The sequence below is a fragment of the Thunnus maccoyii genome, chromosome 12 (genome assembly GCF_910596095.1).
Source record: "Thunnus maccoyii chromosome 12, fThuMac1.1, whole genome shotgun sequence".
NCBI classification, from domain to species: Eukaryota; Metazoa; Chordata; class Actinopteri; order Scombriformes; family Scombridae; genus Thunnus; species Thunnus maccoyii.
The window spans coordinates 23,347,259-23,370,162 of record NC_056544.1 but is presented as its reverse complement, the minus strand read 5'-3'; the positions used below and the strand labels follow the sequence as shown (position 1 = coordinate 23,370,162).

General features: G+C 38.8%; 1 protein-coding gene across 2 annotated transcripts in view; it reads left to right on the top strand.

Moving 5' to 3' along the window:
• The first annotated feature begins 515 nt into the window (after positions 1 to 515).
• The window catches only part of gnal (guanine nucleotide binding protein (G protein), alpha activating activity polypeptide, olfactory type), a 44,530-nt gene continuing 22,141 nt past the window's right edge, over positions 516 to 22,904 (top strand). The window contains exons 1-5 of one of the 2 annotated variants that reach the window (XM_042430053.1): positions 516 to 1,301; positions 12,417 to 12,489; positions 13,362 to 13,416; positions 13,610 to 13,729; positions 20,821 to 20,918. In XM_042430053.1, the coding sequence (XP_042285987.1) occupies positions 770 to 1,301; positions 12,417 to 12,489; positions 13,362 to 13,416; positions 13,610 to 13,729; positions 20,821 to 20,918 (878 nt within the window). In that variant the 5' untranslated portion in view covers positions 516 to 769. Of the gene's footprint in view, positions 1,302 to 11,622; positions 12,139 to 12,416; positions 12,490 to 13,361; positions 13,417 to 13,609; positions 13,730 to 20,820; positions 20,919 to 22,904 lie in introns of those variants that run through there. The other variant, XM_042430054.1, reaches the window with a different exon arrangement.

Sequence of the window (22,904 nt, the reverse complement as noted above, 5' to 3'; positions counted from 1 at the left end):
AATCACCTTGATAAAAAATAACTAATCAAAAGGCTGATATAAACAATAGTTATAAATCAATGTGATGTCTGTGTGAAGATTAGTTTGGTAAAAACAGGGCACATCTCAGCATATAAGGCACAAAGTAATGCCTAAATTATTATAAGTCAAATACCTGAAAAGCCGTGTTAGAAGTTGTAATCTTATTTTTATTATATGTTAAATAATATTGTGAGCATCGTATCACTTTTTAAAAAAAAAGAGTTTCGCCAAATAAAGTAGAGCAATGTGCCATGTCTGTGATAATAAGGAGCAGGTTCACTATCTACAGAGCAGTAAGTGTCCTTAGACATGCAGGCATGAAATGTGAGGAATGAGAATCATGACCAGCATTCTCGAAATGGCCATACTGTAGTAACATGACGTGCCGTGCATTGCACCTAACAACTGTGCAGTCAGATTGTTGACTGTCTGCGCAGCGGATATCCGCGTTTTTCTCCAAGGTTGTGCTTTTGGTTACTTACGGTAAGGTGGACCCGCAGTGTCCACTAAAGGATCAGGTGATCCACTAACTACGAAGCGAAGGCTGACTGGGGAAAATGCAAAATGACATATAGCAAATGTCGGAGCATAATTCATTCACATTTTCGGCTCAATTTCGGACTTAAATCGCACCGCTGGAGCTCCAATGTAACGATGACACGTTAGGGCTTGTTGGCGTGACTGCGATTTTTTTTTTGATATTTTAATTTATGATAAATCACATTCACAGACAAATATTGGTTTCAACATGGGGTTGTGCTACAGTTTGCGTCCCCGGCTCTTCGGGGACCTGAGCGGGTCTATCTCCAACGCTACCTCGGACTCGGACCAGCCTCCGGACGCCGCCGTGCCGACCCGCGCCGGGGGAGCTCGCCAGGAGGACACCGGGGGATGCGGGGAGACTTCGTCGCTACGCGGCGGCGGCGGCGGCCCGGTGCGCCCCGGGGACCCTGCCAGGCTCTCGGCCGGGGAGCACCGCCGTGGAGACACCGGTACAGACGGTGTACTCATACAAAACGGAGGTGGCGGTGGAGGAGGAGGAGGAGGTGGAGGTGGTGGTGGCGGTGGAGGTGGCAGCGGTAAGGGGACAGGGAAGGACCGCGGCCGACGCTTACAGCTGCTTCAAAAGACTAGCACCCAAAAGCCGAAAAACTGGGACAAATTGCTGGTGGAGGAGAAGGAGGCCGAGAAGGAGGCGAAGAAAGTCAGTAAGAATATTGACAGGACGCTGAAGGAGCTCAAACGGGAGTATAAACAGACGCATCGGCTGCTGCTGCTCGGTAGGTTCAGTCCCTCTCTGTTGTTGTTGGACTAGGAAGGTGTTTTATTATTAGAAACCAAAACGTCCTGGCCTTTCCAGAAATTATGTCACTGCTCTGGCGAGGCCTTATGCCACATCTGTTGGCTTGGCTGTGAACACTACCCCCTACGGCTGTCAATGACAAATGATGAAGATGGACGTTAGCCGCACACTCACTGAGCCTGCTGTCCTCTTACTGTTACATTAGGGGTTATATGGATTTTTAAAATGCCAGTTTAACATACTAGAGGCTATCTAAATGGACCAGTAGCCTATACAAACATTTATAGAGACCCCTCAGCTCCAGGTTATTGGAGCGTATTTGCTCTGAAAACCAACATAGTGTAGTATAGTAAAGGAGTACAAGAGTGTGACAGATAGTGACAGATATATTAGGTAGAAAATAGCCTTTTGATTTACTGTGGCACATCATACATTATGATATTGAGTATAATTCAGTAGGCTTAACTATACAAAGATGTAAAGTGACCATTTAACGTTTGGCTATTTGGCCATGCTTGCTTTGAAAACTAGTATAGTGTAGTATAGTATAGTAGTACAGTGTGAGTATAGCGGCTAATAGTACAGTATAGTATATTAGAGTAGTTTAGTGTAAAAGTATCAGTCCAGAGACTATGAAAATAGCCTTTCGACTTAATATGGCACATTTACAGTAAGTTGCTTAAAAAATATAGTGTAGAATAGTGTGAGTATAGTGTAGTGTGAGTAGTATATATAGTATATATAGTATTAATAGTAGTATAGTGTGAGTGTAGTGGTGTATAGTATAGTATAGTGTAAGTATAGTGGTGTATTGTAAGTTAATAGTAGTATGGTATAGTATAGTATAGTATGGTATAGTATAGTATAGTATAGTGTAAGTATAGTGGTGTATTGTAAGTTATAGTAGTATAGTGTGAGTATAGTGGTCTAGTATAGTGTAAGTATAATGGAGTATTGTAGGTTATAGTAGTATAGTGTGAGTATAGTGGCCTACTGTATAGTATAGTACAGTGTAAGTATAGTGGTGTATTGTAAGTTATAGTAGTATAGTGTGAGTATAGTGGCCTACTGTATAGTATAGTATAGTGTAAGTATAGTGGTGTATTGTAAGTTATAGTAGTATAGTGTGAGTATAGTGGCCTACTGTATAGTATAGTAAAGTGTAAGTATAGTGGTGTATTGTAAGTTATAGTAGTATAGCGTGAGTATAGTGTCCTGGTATGGTGTAAGTATAGAGGAGTATTGTAGGTTATAGTAGTATAGTGTGAGTATAGTGTCCTAGTATAGTGTAAGAGTATCTGTCCAGGGACTATCAATATAGTCTTTTGATTAAATGTGGCACATTTACTGTAAGTTGCTTAAATAAAATGGTAAAAATGGTAGAAAATATTTTAGTATAATGGAGTACAGTAAAGTATAGTAGAGTGTATGTTATACAGTATAATGTAGAGATCACTTAGCTTTTGGCTATTAGGCCATGCTTGCTCTGGCCTTTAGAGTAGTATAATATGGAGTAGTATGGTTTAGTATACAAAAACCACATAGCTTTGAAAACTATTTTTACTAAATTCTACTCCAGGGGATCAATACAATTTTATTCTATAGTATAGTATAGTATAGTATAGTATAGTATAGTATAGTGGCCTGTGGTGCAGTGTGACATCTAACCAGGGACAGCAGATGTAAAATAGCTTTTTGTTTAAGTTTAGCACATTTAAAAATAAAGTTTCTCATCAAATAAATATAGTATAGTATGACAGAGTTTAGTATAGTGGCCTGAAGTAAAGTACAGTTGAGTGTTATGTAGTGTATAATGTAATATTAAGTATAGTTTAATAGACTATAGAGTAAAGTATAGTATCAGATATAAAGTGTAGTGTATAGTGGGTGTCCGTGAACTTTTACTTCTTGATATTGTGTTGGAAAAATGGGCTTCGGTTATGAAATGATCAATTGATACACATGGTAATTAATTAATTCCATGTTTGAGCATCTGTTTGATAAAGATACCAAATACCTGCCTGTTACAGCTTCACACACAGAGAAATTCTTGCTTTAGTGTTTTCATACCTGTAAATATTGCAGTTTTTCTTAGCTGCTATGTGGTCATACTGCTATAAATAATCAATGATGAGGCTTCAGTTATGGCAACTTTTAAGGTGGGTTTGACATTATGTCTGAGCATTTTATAGAGTAAATGATTGCAATTGTTTAAAAACTACAAAATCAAAGGGCTTGTATCCCTTTAAGGTTATAAATTCTGTTACTGGAATCCCATTATTGATAGTTTATATGATTTATCAAAAGACTTTGTAATTGTCAGTCAGCAGCTTTCCAGTACTTGTCCCTGGACAGTTCAGTATGTTTCTAGATGGAGGTGTTTCAGGTCAGACCTCTTCTCCTCCTCTAGGTTCGGACATGTTTCATCCACTGCACACAGTCACCGGAAAGGCTCCAACACACTTTTACTAATTTACCTCTCCAGCTGCTTTTAAGAGCAGAAGTAGAAACAATTACATTTACCAACGCAGTCGTAATTTATTTGGATTGAGCTTGTGCGTTGTGTTATTTTATCACACATACAGTAACACTGTATGTACATGTAGGCTAGAAATCAGTGGTGTGTTTAACCTCCAAAAAAATGAGCTTAAGTGTCATCTTAACTATGCTAATGAGGAAAACAGTGCTTAAATGTAGGTACATTTACAATAAAAACAAAACCATAATTCATCAACTTCCAGTTTTGACAGTGTTAACGTCAAACTTAACACCATATTGCATGAATCTGCTTTACTTTAAAAAGTGTAATAATTGGTTTACTCTATATAATAAACGGCAAACAGTTTAATTTCCTGAGTAAACAGCAAAACCAAAGTCACACAGGGAAGTGTCGCACATTCTTCCATGAGCCACTGTTAAAGTTATATAACATCACAATTATTTTCAGAGTTATCTGTCCTGGTTCACCCAGGAGCCTCAGCGTGAGCCACAGGCCACTTCTGGTTTTTCTTAAGAGGCCTTCGGGACTTTATACCCTCCAGGTCTCCAGTAGGACTCCAGTTGCATGCCAGAGGACTGAGGTGGTTTGTGTTCCTCTGAAAGTGGACACCTTTCAAATAGTGTTACATTTCAAGGCAACGTATGCTCGCTAATCTGGGTCACTTTATCTGTTTGTATTTGCTGCAGGTATTTAGTTGAATAATGATAGCCATAAGGAACTATTGTTTATCCTAAACGGGCAGCTATGTTCAGCTTGTGCCGGAGCTGGAATCCATCAGATTTACAGTCACTCACATTTTTGTATGTTTGGTCATATGGACTCAAATTTTTTGTCTCTTACAGTACAAACCACAAGTTGATAATTTACTGCAATCGGAAAAATTCAGGATAGATGATATAAAATGGTTGTAAGGAAGATAATAAGATCGTTTTAGTAAATGTCTCATATTTTAAAGTTTTAGTCTCAAAATCATGATTTTCTTGGTGTTTTGGAAATAAATGTCTTGTCTCTTACAGTATAAACCACAAGCTGATAATTGATAATTCACACACAGTTACTACAGTTTGGAAAAATTCATCACATTTTGGTTAGGATTTATAAAAAGGTTGTAAAAATCACAAGATAATTTATATTAAAGATCTCATATTTTCAGTTTTAAGGATTATTTTGATATACAGAATGGTACAGGTTTAGAGATGACAAAAAAAGTCGGTGCCTAATTTGTTTAACAGATACAATGAAAATGAAAACTGATTTCTGACAGACGGGTAGACAAACCGCTACAAATCTGAACAAATATCACCTGCTTTAATTCAAATAAGGTGCAGTCAAAGCAGCTGAACTGAAGCTTTGTAAATCAAATGCTTCAAAGTGGCTTGATAGGAAGATCAAAATCAAGTCTTTTTTTCTTACTATGTTAAAATTTCTTTTTTTACTTACTTACTTACTTATTATACATTAAAATAATGTTTATATTAGAGGTGGAACAATCTTAAAGTCATTTTTCACTAAAAAAATGCCAAAACGTCACTGTTTCTAGCATTTCAAATGAGAGTATTTGAGTTTTGGACTGTTGGTCAGAGAAAATAAACACTTTGGACTCTTATGAATTGTTACAGGCATCTTTCACAGTTTTCTTACATTTCATAGACCAATCAATTGATTAATAGAAAGAAAATAATTGTTAGTTGCAGCCCTAATTTAACTGATTATATAATGGCTGTTAATCTTACGATAAAAGTTCCTTCCCAAAAAGTTCCTGACCATGTTCCAGGCTTCCAGTGAAGTCTTAAAGGAGTCCAGCTGCTCCCTTCATATTTAACAGATCAAGGTAGTTCTCTAACCATCACCAACCAACTTTGCAAAAGAGCATTGTTTATGTTAATCAAAATAAGGCCCAGTTGTGATGGAAATACTGGAGTTAAGTTGCCTTAAAATAGATCTTGTTTGTTTTTTAGACGTGGGAAGTCAAGTACATGATATATTTCGTGTTCATCAGGAAATTTCCGCTCACGTGGGTCATTAATATGGACTCTTCTAATGAACACAATAAATATCGTCCTATTTTAAGACGCTGTAAAATGTCTCTCAAAACAAATCCAATTTTTAAACACGATGATTTAAACACGTTTAACTAGAAGGACAAAAATCTAAATTCCTTTTATAGAGTTCCTTTAGTTAATGAATACAGGAATACAGGGATGGGAACTGGAAGCCAAGTTCCTATTATTTCTTGGAAAGGAAGTAACTTTATTGTTAGGTCTCTTGGATCAGATTCTGTACAGGCCTGTGATAATATCTGTTACAGCTTTCCTAGATGTCCTTAACTGGCTGTTTCATATCTCAGCCTTATCACCCTTCATGAGCCAGAACAACAGGCTGCTAGCAATGTGGAAGACTCGACAGAAATGATCACTGAAATGAAGTAGGCAGGTTGTAGCCAATGAATAGCTTGTTGGAAGTCACTTATTGTCATGTTTTTGTCTGTCTTTTTCCTCCCTCCTCTTTTTTTGTTTTTTATGCCTCTATCCAGCATGTGAAACCATATTTTGGAAAAGCTTACTCATCCACAGAGGCACACAGTGGAACATATAGCCCTGTTGGCCCTCCCCTTTAAATACAAGTGGAGTCAGGTGAACTTTGCTTCTGTCTAAATGGGTTTTATCATTGACCATTGCTGAACTTTGCTACTAACTGCACAGAGTTCCTGGTTGATGTAATGACCAACAGGAGATACTGGAGTATGAATTATTGTCATATTTATGACACTGATAGCAGGGCCGTAACGTGAATTATCTTGATACTTGCACCAGCTGAATGAAAGTGAACCACACCAGAAGGACATTGGACTATGGTTTTTTTTTGCTTACTGTATAATTTACGCTTTATCAAGAGCCTCTGCCCTAAAAGAGTGCGCTTCAAAGTTCAGAAAAAAAATCAAGGAGGCTAATTTTAGCCGGTTATCATTTGGATATGTGCCTCTTTTTTTTTTTTTTACAGCACATGCTTCAATTATAGTTGTAGGTTGTAAAGAAGGGTGGAAGATTTATATATAGAAAGAGTCTATTAAGCGTCAGATATTGTTGGATTTACTATAACAGTCCACCGCCAGAAATCTCATGTATTTGAGTATATTTAATGCATTTATTAAAGGGTAATAATGTATAATGGGTAAGAATGCAGCTGTACATTGTTGTGAGTTGGTCATTGATTAGCAACTATTTTTAACGGCCTTACACTGACAGGATATTGGAATTAAACTCCAAACAGTGTGGCAGTGTGGTTGCTATTTTCCAAATCAGGTCTGAAAATAGTAAAAAAAAACATCTTTATCAGGCTTTGAATCAGGCAGAATTTACTTGTAGTTTAAATAACATTTGCAGTGTTAAGCTTAACAAATTTACACAATATTTTAGTCGAGTTTAGAGGAAGACACAGCAGGCTAAATATAAATAACAGGCAGTACTTTGTCAGACTTCTTTAAAAGGCTGATAATTTATGCATCAGAACCTGATTCTTTATCATTCATAGTGAGCTGAAAGTAGCCACAGCATGTCTGCAATGCAGCCACTAACCACTAGAGAGTGATGTGGGCCAGTCGTTTGTGGTGACCTTGCTTTCTAAGGTGGGGAGAGAGGATTTTTTTTTTTATTTTCTCTCTCTCTCTCTCTCTCTCTCTCTCTCTCTCTCTCTCTCTCTCTCTCGCTCTCTCTCTCGCTCTCTCGCTCTCTCTCTTTTGGTAGGGGTGGTGGGAAGCAGTGTTGGTTGTATGTTCACACCGCCATAAATGAAGTGAACGTTCCAGTCTTGATTTGCATGATGCACAACTTTGCTGCGCTCATTTCACTACATGGAACTAGTATTTGCATTGTGTTTGCATAACGTGGACAATAACAGCACACTCCTTGTTATATGTTACACAAATAATCACCGGTGCTTGTCTCGTGATTTTGAGTGATCTATGAGTGTCGGTGATACAGAGGATATAGTACAGTTTATTTGTAATTAGCTTTTTCTGACCTGAATGCAGTAGAGTGAGAGTTAGCTTAGCATTAGCTCAATTCTGAGGCCTGTGCTAACTAAGTTTTAGCAGTTGCTCTTGAATGAAACAGACTTCAGCAGTCTTACCAAACACATCACACACATGCATACTGACACAAACATTAATCATGAAATATGTCGGCTTCTGTTTCCTACGAATAACACGAGGAAAGTGTAAGTGTACTTTGCAGCGTGTGTTACTGACAAGCCCAGTCTTAACAAACCCACACCTCATCGTGGTCTAGGTGAGAGGAAGCTGCAGCAAGCTAAACAAAAAGGTCAGACAATACTGACAACGATGACTGTTATTCTGTTTCCTTTGTGGCAAAACTGTGAAATGCACAGCCAGAGTTTTATGACTGTTGTGCATATTCTGTTGTTTAGACGTGGATTTGAAATATGTCACAACTACTAACAGCACACAGCAGGTGTTATGTAAAGGACAGACGGGCATACTCCCAAATCATCTAGTGGTAGTTTGTCGTTTGATGTTCATTAACAGTACTTGATAGTTCTTGCAAAGTAAGTAAAATGGGCACATGATGTTTTGGCACTAAGTGCAGTTGTTAGTCATTTCTTTAGCATCACTTTTTATTTGCAAAAAAAGATGGGCCAGTTGTGAGATAAGTGTGTTAACTTTGTCTCTATCAAACATTGTTATTATACTAACAATGTGCTCTTTTTTTTAGAAAACCTAATTATACTTTATGGTATTTTTTTATTGCTTGATGTATTATGTACTATAATGTTCCTGTACTAACCATTTGGGACTTAAAGTATTTTTGTGGGAGGCTCAATGCTGACTTTATAGTGACCCAATCAAACTGCATGTCATTTTTATCTCCTATGATATCGCTGCAATTTTACAGTAAGATGATATACTGTACAAAGGTTATGATTTTGCTGTGACATTTTGTATGATTTGTTAATCTCGCAAAGGGAAGATGATCTTTTCACACTCCGGCTGAAAAATGCAGTCGGCCAGCTTGTTTTGGGGGCTCAGGGTTTTTCCTCAAGGGTATTTAAGCAGCTGGGGGACTGAATCCAAGTCACTTTTATTAAGTTTGCAGGACGCAAAATCTATAGCAGTGGTTCCTGACCTTTTTAGGCTTGTGACCCCACTTTCAAAAATGTACAGTATGTACAGTACTTGCCAGCATTTGTCACAGTTTGTGTCGACAAGTTATGACCAATTCAACCAATAGTGTCATTCTTCCTTCTCAGATTGTTTTATTTGAATAATTTTTAGAGGCCCGAAGAGGTAAAATGTACTTATAGATATTGTTAATCATTTTGTGACCCTTTAAGTTTATCCCATGAGCCATTGAGTGGGGCCCGGCCCCCCAGTAAGGGAACCACTGGTCTATAGAAGAGTTAAATGGTTATAAAAGGAGCCTAAAATAGACACACATAAGATGAAATACCCTGTTTGAACAGGTTTTTGTTGTTAATTTATTGTCTTGGCCACCGTGGTTGAAGAAGTACTCAAATCCTCTACTCATGTAAAAGTAGTAATACTACAATATAAAAATAATCCTTTACAGGTTAAAGTCCTGCATATATATATTTTTACTTAAATAAAAGTACAGAATTATTATCAGCAAAATGCACTTAAAGTATGAGAAGTACAAGTAGTTATTATGCACCAGAGTGACCCCTGTCAGTCATATTATTGTATATTATATTATTGGATTACAGCAATTTGCAACTGGTCGAGGTGGATGTGATGTTAACTACTTTACGTACTGTTTAGCATCACACTGCATCATGTTTTATAAAGTGATCATATGTTTTCAATGTCACATCTTAATCTGCAAATACTGCAAGTCTATCGGACAAAAAATCTCTCTCTGAAATATACGGAAGTCTAAAGTATTTTAAGATGCCTCAAATGTACTCTCACCACTGCTTTAGTGTACGTAAAGAAGTTGCAATTGTGACATATAAATTTAGGTTCAATATCCATACTGCACAAAGAAGGGATGTTAATTTTGCAGATTATAGTAGCTGGAATTGGCTCCTTTTATTAATGACATTATACTGACATTAAACTAGTCCCAGTGGTGGAAGTACATTCACTCATGTACTGTATTTCAGTACAATTTGAAGGTACTTGTACTTAAATAATTCTCTTTTATGCTGCTTCATGCTTTTACTTCACTACATTTGAGAGGAAAATATTGTACTTTTACATTTATTTGACAGCATATAATTATTAATACTTTACAGATTGAACATCTTCATATAAAATATATCATCTTACAAAATTTAAATCATTACTATAGATGAAAATGACCAACACTATACATGAAGTAGTTAACATTTTCTCAACTACCTGCATGCATCAACAAAAATATAGTATGGATAGTAATAGAAGTACATTTTGCTGATATTACTTTTGTACTTTCACTATAAAAGTAAAATCTTGAATGTAGGACTTATACTTGTAATGGAGTATGTTTACAGAGTGGTATTGCTAATTTTACTCAAGTAAAAAATATGAGCATTTCCACAACACAAGGACTGCCATTATGTCCCCCAAACCACAGTGTAAAAATACTCCATTACAAGTAAAAGTCCTGCATAAAAAATCCTACTTAAGTGTTAAGTATTATCAGCTTGATGTAGTTAAAGTATTGCAGTAAAAGTAGTGGTTTGGTCCCTCTGACTGATATATTATTATATATGACATCATTAGATTATTAATACTGAAGCATCAGTGTTAGAGCAGGATGTTGTTGACTGCTGTTGTAGTTTCTGGAGGTGGAGCTAGTTTCAACTACTTTATATCAGTTAGCTAGTTTAGTCCAGTGGTTCCCAACATAGGGGTTGGGCCCCTCCAAAGGGTCTCCAGATAAATCTTAGGGGTCATGAGATGATTAATGGGAGCGAAAAGAAGAAAAAACAAAGTTCTGATACACAAATCTGTTATCAGTTGGTTGGACTTTTTCTCTAATCTTTGATTTTTGGTGAAATATTAGATCATTTGAACTTTTATTGAAATGAAACCATGTGAGAAGTTTAGAGGGAAAAATCAAGATTTGGTGGAGCTGTTAACAACTCATAGACATCTGAAATGTGACCCCGACTACACACTGCTTTTTGTAAGACGTCAAAAGCCAAAAAGGTTGGAAACCACTGATTTCATCTTTAATAATGTGTTGTATTTTAAAAGCTTGTTATATCATCCATTGTGTCAAATCTTCATCTGAAAAGTAACTAAAGCTGTCAAATAAAATAAAAATAGTGGACTAAAAAAAGTACAATATTTACCTCTGAAATGTAGTAGAGTCAAAGTATAAAGTAGCATAAAATATAAATACACAAGTTAAATACAAGTATTTAAAAAAATGTACTTAAGCACAGTACTTGAGTAAATGTACTTAGTTACTTTGCACCACTGGGTGAAGCCCAGTTTATCAGGGCCACCTCACTGACTGGAGGCCAACAAGAAGCAGAGACCCAGCCCTTCTGTGAAGCAGCTCAGAGCCGTCCGGGTTTCCACCCCTTCGCCGATTAGTCTGATAGCAGGATAGCGAAGGGCTAAATTGGGAATGGCTCCTCTCCCCTTTGCCACATAAGTTATAAAATGCTATATCAGTGCGGGTTGTTAATGTTACAGTTTAACGCAGGTTTGTTTTCCACGGTTACTTCCTGGTGCCACAGAGAGAGGCAGTGCTGAGTTAAAGAGACAGAAATACTGATAGAAATTCAGATAGAAAAAAAAAACACTGAGAGAAGAGAGAGGGGCTGGAGAGACGCGATAGGAACAGTTGACTGGATTCCCAGAGATTGAAAACCCTCTCTCTCTGTTCTTATTTATTTATATTTTTTGACATTTCATCGTTTAACCGGCTCGTTATTCTTCGTTGGTTTGTAAACTAACAAACGGTTTGGATGACGGTTGGCTGCGGCTAAAGCGGAATTGTAACGGGGAACATATTCCTCCCTCCGACGGAGAAGCCTCTCGCAGAGATTTTTCTCTTTTCTTTTTTCTTTTTTTTTTTTTTTTTTTTTTTTTTGTAACAGTCGTCTCATTCCTGAATTATTTTTCAAAACCCACGATATCCTCCCAGGTGTTATTTTTCTTTACATTTTCTACGATTTCACAAGGAAGGGTTAGGGCGACGGAAGATGGGTTGTTTGGGCAACAGCAAGACTGAAGATCAACGCATCGACGAAAAGGCACAACGAGAGGCTAATAAAAAGATAGAAAAACAGTTGCAAAAGGAAAGACAAGCGTATAAAGCCACACACAGGCTCTTGTTACTGGGTAAGGCTGATTTATATGTGATGGCTCTCAGAAATGTAAGCTAACCGTAATCCCTTTCGTTTAACCGAACACGTAGCCCCATTTGACAGCGCTTGCAATAATATGTCATGGGGGTGGATATTGATGGAAGCGAAGCTCCACACAAGCCCACAATTAACAGGCTTCATTTCGTAAAACGTTTGTTCGTTTTTTTCTGGGGAGGGTTTACGCTAACCAGGATGTGCCTTTTTCGTGGTTTTATGGTGACATTTTCTCTATTTTATGGTCTATTTTCGAAGGTGCGGGAGAGTCCGGAAAAAGCACCATTGTGAAGCAGATGAGGATCCTACACGTCAACGGCTTCAACGCAGAGTGAGTGCTGTTCTGTACACTTATTAAACAGCTACATTAACGACTCAAAAATCATATTAATGCTTATTCTTTTGGCTTCTCTGCTAATGAATAAGACTGTCGAGGGCCAGAATATAGCCTGTGAATGGATTTTCCCCAGGCACTGCAGCGCCTGTTGGGCCCAGTATCCCATGCAAAGCAGCTAATATCTCTCTCCCCCCCTCCTCCTCCTCGTCGTCCTCCTCCTCCTCCTCCTCCTCCTCCTCTCTCCCTCCCCTCCGTCCGTCTTTTTTTTTTTCCTCCTTTTCGTGTACATGTACAGTTATCATACATATGTGAGGATCTCAGTGTCACACAGATGCCAAATTCACTGTTTCCTGTTTCATGTGAGAGGGTGAAAGGTTGTGATCGACACAGGCCTATTGATGATTTGTTTTGCTGCAAGGCCTTGCATGGCATTGATCTTACCAGTGGTCTATTTTAAACAGGCCTAGTACATGTCAGAGTCCTGTAACTGTATGAATATCCTCTGTGTACATTAATATAAAGTATTTATCCAAGGGAGGCTGAGTTTTAGATGATAGGGAGCATGATCTTGCATTTTTAAGATGCAAAAATGGAGAAAATCTTGACCACGGCGCACTATATCTCTTTATTTTTGCAATTTACCAAACCCCATCCTGCGTTTCACTGATACCTGCCCTCCCACCGGTACATACCCCACAGCCTGAGCACCTGTATTGTATGCATAATTGTATTAGAATACAGTCTAACCTGGCGGTAACCCCTGCCTCACTCATGACCACCTTGATGATAAATCTGTTTGTGGTGTGCTGTGGTTTTGATGTTTTCGTAACCGCTGCCTCACACACATCCATTCTGTCCCCATGCAGAGAAAAGAAACAGAAAATCCAAGATATTCGGAAAAACGTGAAGGATGCCATAGTGGTGAGTTTCATCTGTATCACTTCCCAAATGTGCTCAGCGTCTCTGTTGCTCAACCGACTGCAATCCCATTTCACTGATTATAACACGGGCTTACAATGAGATTTTTTTCCTGTATTTATCCTGATTAATGCTTGTTTTTTTTGTTGTTGTTGTTGTTTTTTTTTGTCTCCCTCCCACAACTTCTGCTTTGTAGACTATAGTGTCTGCGATGAGCACTTTAATACCCCCAGTCCCGCTAGCCAACCCAGAGGACCAATTCAGAATCGAATACATCAAAAGCATAGCACCTCTCTCCGACTTTGACTATTCACAGGTAAGACGTTCATAAAGTTTCTGTGAGTGTGTGTGTGTGTGTGAGTGAGTGAGTGCACAGATGTGAACAGATGTGCTTTTTAGCCTTTCTTAAAGTACATTTGTGTTTACGTGGGTGTTAGATGGTATGTAGCAAGAGTGTTCACTGTTTTTATGAGTCCTATGTCCAACAATTTATATCTTGCTGATATAGCTCAGGGGTGCCAGATGTAACTTTGACATAACAATCCTAATGTTTCTGTATTTTAATCCTGTTTATTAGGTGGTTAGGGGTATCTTTTTTTTTTTTAAACAAACCAAACCTAAAGGTCTTGTCTCTTGAAGGATATGAAGTTAACACTGTCAACTAACCTGTTTGCAATCAACAAGTGAGTTGATTCATGTGCTCGCTGGAGGTTTGATTCCTCTCCGTAGCTGGAGCCAGATGTACTGTATGTGGATTTGGAACGCGAGTCGAAGCACATGGGATTCTTTTCAGTGTGTGATCAGCCATTCGATAGCGCGGGGTCATGTGTTGGAAATGTAGATAATGTTTTACATAATTTTGAAAGTGTTCCTTGTTTGACACCGGCCGTGCAGCACCGCAAAACAGGAATGACAAATTAATATAGAGCTGTAGACAGACTGCTGGAGGTGGTTAGAAGTTTTTTAGAGTTTTTTTTTTTTTGGTTGGCACCTTGATGAAAATGTTAACATGGTACTATCTAACAGAGGAAGTGCAGAGGGTTATTTGGCATTTTGTACACTGATCAGCAGTTTTGCTGTTTCTTTTATTTGAGTTAACGATGATCCCCGTTCTTATCATTACAGTACTAAGCCATTTTAATTGTTTAATTGTTGCTATCTTATATAAAAGGATATTTAGAGATACAATATGCTGTTGCTGTATGGTGTATACCTTTTCCAACAAGACCTTAAAAGCTGGCCAATGTTGAGGCTTTGTGGACTGATTTTTGGTTCTTGCGGTTATCCTCAGGTGTGATAAATACCATCATATATTACTGTACTTTGTCCTCATTGTGGTATTTTATTTTTTTGCTTTGCCACTTTACATGTTAGCATGATGTTTCTCAGCTTTCCTCTCAGCAACTTTTATTTAATGTTACATCACAAGAATACCCATTAAAAGGATTTGGGTGTTAATTTCCTGACAGGGCCCACTGTGAGTGTGTTAACAGGGCAGCAGTAGTCTGCGCTGCTCTGATGTTGTGTTGTGTGAGGGTCGGGGCCATGGGGAGAGCCGGCGTTGAGTTCCCAGGCCCGGCCAGGCCAAAGGGAACAACATGGCTCTGTTTGGAGTGTCTGTGCTTGTCATCAGTCTCAGGCTTCACTTGTGCCGTCAGTGTCACCACTACATTGTCACTTAGTGCCACCAGGCATGATATCCAATACAGCAGCGCAGGAACACGGCCAATCAGTAACCTGTGGCTTTCACCTGTTGGCGCCGTTTTGAAATGTGGAAGCGTATTTTACCTGGAAACTTTTGGGGGAGGTGATGTCATGGTCAGCCACGCTCTTGATAAACACGATGTTGAATATGTTTTAAAAGTTGTATTCATGAGATACAGGAAGAAGAAGTAGAAGATATTTTTGGATTTCCTAATTTTTACAGAATGACTTGATGTAAAGGTTGTGAGTTACAGCCAAATACGGATGTGAAATTTTCACTATAGCAGCAACTAATAATGATTATTGTCATTTGCAATTAATCTGCTGATTATTTATTTAAATTATCTATAAAGGTCAGAAAATGGTGACAAATGTCAATCACAATTATCAAGAGCCTCATGTTACATCTTCAAATATCTTATTTTCTCTGAACAGCAACACCAAACCCAAAAATATTCAATCTACAATGATGTAAAACAAAAAAAGCAGCAAATCCTTGCATTTTAGAAGCTGGAACCAGCAAATGTTTGTCAATCTTGCTTAATAAATGACTGAAGTGATTAACTGATTGATTTTCTGTCAATTAACTAATCATTTCAGTACATGACTTACCTGACTGAAATAAATACAAAAATCAGCACACTTTTTTTCAAACCAATTATATATAAAAGTATCTGAGTAATTTGGTCTCGAGGACAGGCTCAGCCTTATTTCTTTATTATTGCAATAATGATAGAAATAGGGCTGCAACTAACGATTGTTTTCATTGTTGATTGATCTGCTGATCATTTTCACATTTAATTGTTTTGTCTGTAAAATGGCAGAAGATGTTAAAAAATGATGGCCATCACAATTGCTTGTTTTGTCCAACCAATAGTATAAAACCTAAAGATATTTGGCTTTTGGAAATGTCTATTGACTAACCGATTAATACTTTCAGCTGTAGGTTGAAATCTTTGCTGTTGTTATCATAATATAGGTACATACAGTATATTGGGTATCATATATTGGTATATATATGGTATATCAGGTATCGGTATTTGAAGTGGCAGCTTACTAAAGGTTTTCCAGTCAAGAAAGTGAGCTTGTGAGAGAGCAGTGTTGTGGTGTGCTATTTCTGGTTATTTAAATAAGAAGGCGACAAGCAACAGAGCTATGGCTGCATTTTGTCATGGTCTATTGGAGGTACAGCTGGTGGAGAAGTTGGTGTCTCTCTTATTAAACGATGGACTTCTTCCCATTTAGTTTGCGAATGGTGACGCTGAGCTGTGGCTCATTGAAGAACCACTAATTTATTTGATTATGAAGGACTGACCACCAATATGTGATCAATGTTGCGCCACTAAACAACAAAATGGGCCTTGGAAATGCAACATACACACTGCTAATAGTCTTTTACACAGCAGAGCTGGTGTTGATATCTCTTTTGAAGTTTTGAAATTGGATTGGCATGAACCTTCATGACTGGCAACTTTGTAAAACAACAATATCCCCTTGTCCTGTATGTAAATCAGCATGCTTAGTTTAGATGGCCTTTAGTCTTTATCATCAAAGCATCCTTTTTAAAGAACCTTTTCCCTTCAGTAGCGAGGGATAACAGTAGGCCAGTGGAAAAGAAAGCACGGATACAAACGGTCGTCTATGCAAATGGAAACAAATGCCATTGCGGTAGCTATGCTAGCCACCCGACAGGGTCCATCAACTGAAGTGGAGCAAATTCAAATGAGCCCCGGCCCCTGTTTTTTTCACTATGTAGCTTTCTCTCCATCAGACATGTTAAAGACTACGTATAATCCTCCCCATTTGATGCTAAAACCAGCAGGTCACTGTAAATATTGAGTGGCATTTGAGACCTGTTAATGTGCATTGTATACACTCCCAACAAAAGGAAAAGGATTATAGTTCGCTCTTGTGTTTTTTTGAGGGGGGGGTTTTCCTTCAAGATATGAGTTGCAGCCTGTTGTGGAAGGTGAGCCTCTCTTTATATATGTGCATTACCTCAGTCCAGCCCCACCCATTGTTGAACTGATCTACTTTTGTGTTTGGGTGCAGAATTACTGCACAGATGAATTGGCTAAATCCTACACGGTGGTCGGTTACACTTGTTCACACCAGTGACTGTCAGTGAGTGTGTAACTTTTATTTAATATTGTCTGATGTCAGTTTACAGGCCAACCCAGTAATTATGACTTTCTATTAAGGAACATGACCTGCTTCTTGCTGCTTTTGTTCTTCACCGCAGCTGTGAAGGGTAAACGCGTCTGTAGCAAACTCTTGTTGTTCAGGTTCTTGGAGATTTCACAGCTTCAGTCCTAGAAGTTTGTTTTTCCTCTAATTGATTACTTGTGGATCCGTGATGTGGGGCAAAGGGTGGCGAGGAGGGCTGATCCATTTTTGGAACGATGTTATGAAAGATGAACAGTCTCAAACAGTCTCTCCTTTTGCTTTTGCTCTCTTTTTTGGCTAAATTTGTCTGTACTCTTTAACTGAAGTAACCCATGAAAGTCAGGTCTCTGTGCTGGGTGACTGTTATCTAACACAGATATTCTATTCAAATCCAATAAATGTGATGATGATTTACTGAGGAGTTGGCCGGCCGGTCAGCTGGCTATTACAGTATGGAGGGATTTGAGGTTATTGGCCATAGCTGTACATTTTGCTTTAAGGCCAAAGGTCCCTTCAAAAACTTTACCCAAAGGAATCCCAGTGTCCCCTTGCGACAGAAGATGCTGGCCACAACCCGTTTGCTCCTCGACTTTGTTTTGCTTAGACGAATCAGATTTAGGCCATTTTGTTCTGTGTCAGCCTGACCTATATGATTCAAGTGAAATATTACATCACACACCTAACTTGATTTAACATTGAAACTAAGCAAGCGGTAAAGCTAAAAGTGAGTCCGCCAAGCCAAAAGCCATCACAGAATCAGCATCTCATGGTCGGTGATGGTGGAAAAAAAAAAAGGGGGTTGGAAGTAGACTGGGAAGAGCACAGGAAAGAGTTAAAAAAGCTTGTGTTAAAGCAAATTCCCTCCTGGTCTCTTTCTGTGTTATCAGTTCCTCTGTAGGGCACTGCAGCACACACTGCATTTATTCAAAGGCCCAGTGTCACACGCCTCTGTGGAAAAGAGCCCTGAGGACCATACTCTGCTTTTTTTTTTTTTTTTCCCCCCCTCTCTCTCTGCCCCTTCCACCCTCTACCCCGCGTTCTCTCTCCATCAATTCCCAACGTTTGCTAGCTCCGTCGGGCCCTTCCTCGGGTTTTTGAGCCCTTTCGTCGTCCACCGGTGTAAAAAATTTTAGCGAGACCCGCAGAACTAATAGGAGAAGAATGTAATCGGCACAGTTAAACCTTATTGATATTAGTTGAAGTGGAGTATGACTGCAACACAAGTGGAAGCAAATACAGGCGAGAAAGCAAATATGGCCCCATTTCCTTTTGTGTGGCGTTGCAGGTAAACGCTCTGTTACGGGAAACTTAAACTTATAATAAAGTGACGATATCTGGACATCACTTAAACATAGCGAACACGATAGCATCGCAGTGTTTAGGTTATTCCTGACTTGCGCTTGAAGTGTGACACTTATATTCATCTGTAAGGGAAAAAAAAAAAGTAAACAAATATTAATGTCTCTCTGTGAGACTTCAGCGGATGGGATCAGTGGATTTCCTCCATGTTGAACTTAATCACCGGATCTGCCGAGAGGAGATCTCCCGGAGCATGTGATCATTTATCAGGCTCTTTCTCCCTTTCCCTCTGGTTCGGGGCTACTTTCACCCTCTCTCCACAGTCAGAGCGCAGAGCCAGTGCTGAGTGCAGAGTCATGTGGTGGTTCCAGGCTAGAGGAGGAGCCCATCTGAAAGACATGTGCACAGGAGGCGACGAGGGATATTAGCCCAATCATCTTTGTTTAGGGCATACAGAGCGTCCTGGGAAATGTCTCAAAGTCATTGATAAGATGAGTTCTCCTCATAATGCTCCCCATTGTCCAGGAGCAGGAAGTCAGCTGAAGCACTGAGACTATGTATAGTCATTTACAGCATCATGCCTATGGATGGATTTTGCACAGCAGGAGTGCTGGCAATATATGTGTATTTTTTTAGGAGATGTAATTAAGTGTTTCAGATTTTTTTTTTCTGTATTGTTATCTGAACTGGATCACAATTAAGTAACAGCATCCGAAAGTACCACCTATGTTGCTTTAGCTTAGAGTTTAGAAAAGAGAGCTTGTGACCAGAAAGTCATGAGTTTGAATTCAGGAATCGCTGGATAAACGAGTGTTGAGGGAGTGAACGAGAAACTAGAATCATCTCCTTCTGCTACTGCTGACTAATTACAAATATCACTGTATACTTTTATTAAATGTTAAAACAATATTTTAAAATCAAGATTTCAGCTTTTATGTGACTCTTGATGCAAATACTTCAATGTGACCTTCTTTTTCCTTGAAGAACAATATATGAGAAGGTGATCTAATTAAGAAAAAGTGGCCGCCACTTTGAAAAGCATTTTTATTTGAAATGTCTAAAGACAGGATGCCACGTTGGCCCTTTTTTTAAGGCGACCATTTATAACCAAGTTATAGTCAAAGGAGTCCTCACAAGTGCTAGTATGTACATGATCAAATTTCAGCCAAGTAATTTAACTTGGATGATTCATGTGATTGATAATATATAAATGAATAGTTCAACATTTGGGGAAGTTGTATAGAGAGGGGATGTGGTTATTTTAGCTTAGCTTAGCATAAACACTCAGAAGCCGAGGGAACAGCAAGGCTGGCTCTGTCCAAAGTGGAAAAAATACACCTACCAACCTCTAAAGCTCACTAATAAACATGCTTTAACTCATTTGTTTAATTCATATGTAAGTAGAAATGTAAAAAGAAAATGAGCACTGCTTGAACGCTTGAACTATTTCTAGCTGAACAACAGTATATTCATCCACCAGCTCTAACGTGGAGGGTCTCTGGCTATAGTGTGGGTTACCAGATTGAGTCTGGGATAACAGGTTTCAGTACAGGTTCCTGCACAGGCTTGACGCTACCAAATTAATGCTCCTGCTGGTTCGTGGTGGTGCCTGAGTGTGACAGTTCTTGGGACCCAGCTGCTCTACCTGAGCAACAGTAGATCAAGGAATAGATGACAGTGGTTGTGCGTGGTAGAAGTTTGTATGGATTATATTTATTGTATGTAACTTTTAAGTGTCATCCTGGGTGTAGCTGAGAAACGGTGGATCTCTGGATAAATATATATTAAAACATGGGCACCGGAAGTTTCTATTCACTTTATTGGTATATTTAGCTACCTGCCTGTTATGGCAGCACAGATTTCAACAACTATAAGTCACATTTTCCAAGTACAAAATACAATTTCTAAATATTTGGGGAAGTAATAGTGAGTTGCTACTTCATTTAAAGTTATGAAAACCCAAGATATACTAACCTGTACTTACCTGTATTTTCAATATATTTAGGTTTCTACTAAGGTAACAGATATAGAGACTGGCAATTGTGTGTGTGCATGGTTTTGGCATTTGTGTGAAAGTCTACATGAGTGAAGCTAATTGTTTTTGTTTAAGCCCTGAAAACAGTATGAATTTGAGTTCAAGGCCTCTGACCTTTCCATCACGACATCGCTACAAGTTGTCAGATCAATATGTTTTTGTCTATTATATAATTTATTAATGTTGTTGTTTTTTTTTCACAGGAGTTCTTTGATCATGCAAAGAAGCTGTGGGACGATGAAGGAGTGAAGGCATGCTTTGAAAGGTCCAATGAGTACCAGCTCATCGACTGCGCACAATAGTGAGTTCAAACATTAAAAGACTTTTTTTTTTTTTTTTTTTTTGGTATGGTTCTGAGCTTCGCATACTTACATGTTTACAAAAGATTCTTCATAACTACATACATTACATAATCCGTTATTTGTGCAGCTATAATATACTGAGAGCAAGACAAGTGAGGCCGGTTTATTTTTACAGTCTGTAAACGATTGTCACATCCCAGCTCCGTCCGTCCTCTTTGTGTCATGTTTGAGGTGAAGGCTCTGCGGTGTGTGTGTATGTGTGTGTGTGTGTGTGTGTGTGTGTGTGCTGGTGTCATGTCATATATGAATATGGCAGAGATATGTTTACTCTGGGTGTGGCAAGGCAAGCAGCAGTTGCATTCGTCCTTTGGAAAATTATACATATATCTCCTCACGTCAGCATGTTTGACATTTCACCATGGCAATATGCAAAGCCCGGTCTGGCCAGTATTAAAATGCCCACCTGCTGAATTCAGTGGGACTGTACTGATGTAACATTTGCTTGTAAACGTAAAGCTGTAATAATGTTATAGTTTAAATGAGTTATTTCTGCGTCGGTGATGGTAATAACCCACTTGTGGAGTTAAAAGACTATATTTTAGTGTCTCTAAGGCTGCACAAAAGCTTATGTGGGTCATGATTTGGTTTTGGCTATCACCTGTATAGACTTTTTCACAATTGTACAATTCTCCACATACTGTTAGGAAATACTGATAACTGCAGTGTGGCAAGGAACAGAAACTGGTGCCTCTTTGCACGGTGCCCCAGATTGTTTGGAAGGTTCCTATAGTACCTTGGGCCATCATAGGGTGCTGGTTGTACACAGTAGAGGGCCCCTCTCTTTGCCTGTAAAAGGAAGTTTGGATATGCAAAGTGACTCACTGATTACAGTGCTCTCCTTCTGCTTCCTCTCTGACTCACCTCTGGATTCACATGTAAATATGAGGACATGTACATGGTACAGACTCAGGAGCGCGGCCCGCTGAAATTTGTCCCCTCCCATCCCAAAGGTTGGCTCCCTTTATCTCTCGGCGTTCGGTCAAAGGCACACTTTATCAGTGACTGGGGATATTGTCTTGTTGTCAGTGATCTGTGAGCCCGCGTTACATGGGTGTAGTTTCAAGATGTTTTAAGATGGTAAAGCACGTAGACAAACAGTCTCTGTACTCTTTTTTTTTTTTTTTTTTTTTTTTTTTCCTGAATATTTTCCGTTCCTTGAACATAAATTTGACTTCGGGTCAAGTCTTCCCTGGTTGCCCTGCCTGAAAGCAGCCTCCATAGAAAGGAGAGAGATAGTCAGGTGATGGTTGGAGAGTCACATGAATCTGTAAGGTGGAGCTGTTACAGTCCAGGGCCTGTGTTTGTCTTTGCTGCTCTGAGTCAGTCTGTCTGCGGTCGGACTGCACAATATTTAAATCCTGTGTTCATTTAAGTCAATATTCCGGTATCATAATGATGCCACGTAATATTTTGCTATTATAAACATTTAAAATCATCTCTTATGTCCTTGTTACGACTCTGAACGCGCCGGTCCTCTGGAAGCTTAAATCAGACAGAATATTCTGTATTGTAATAGCTGAAACCACAGAGGCTTGGAACTAGCTCTGAAAATACAGCTGTCCTGTGACATGAGTAAATATTAACAGAGTGAAATTAAGACGTGGAAAGCATAGAAAACGTAAACACAAGTACTGCTGGTTCATATATGAGAGTGCTTTTCTTTTCTTTCTGCCCATTTTGTCACTACAACAACTATCCAGCATTTTTTTTTTTTTTTTTTTGTATCGAGGTTATGCTACATCTTCTCTTCTGAATCCAAAACGGTGCCAAATGACTGATGCTTATTTGTGAATTTCAAGACCGAACGCTCCTCTCTATCTGCACCCTCCTCCTCCTCCTCCTCCTCCTCCTCCTCCTCCTCCTCCTCCTCCCCTGAAGTCATTCATTTTTTTTTTTTCTCCACATTTGATTGCCTCTCTCCGCTG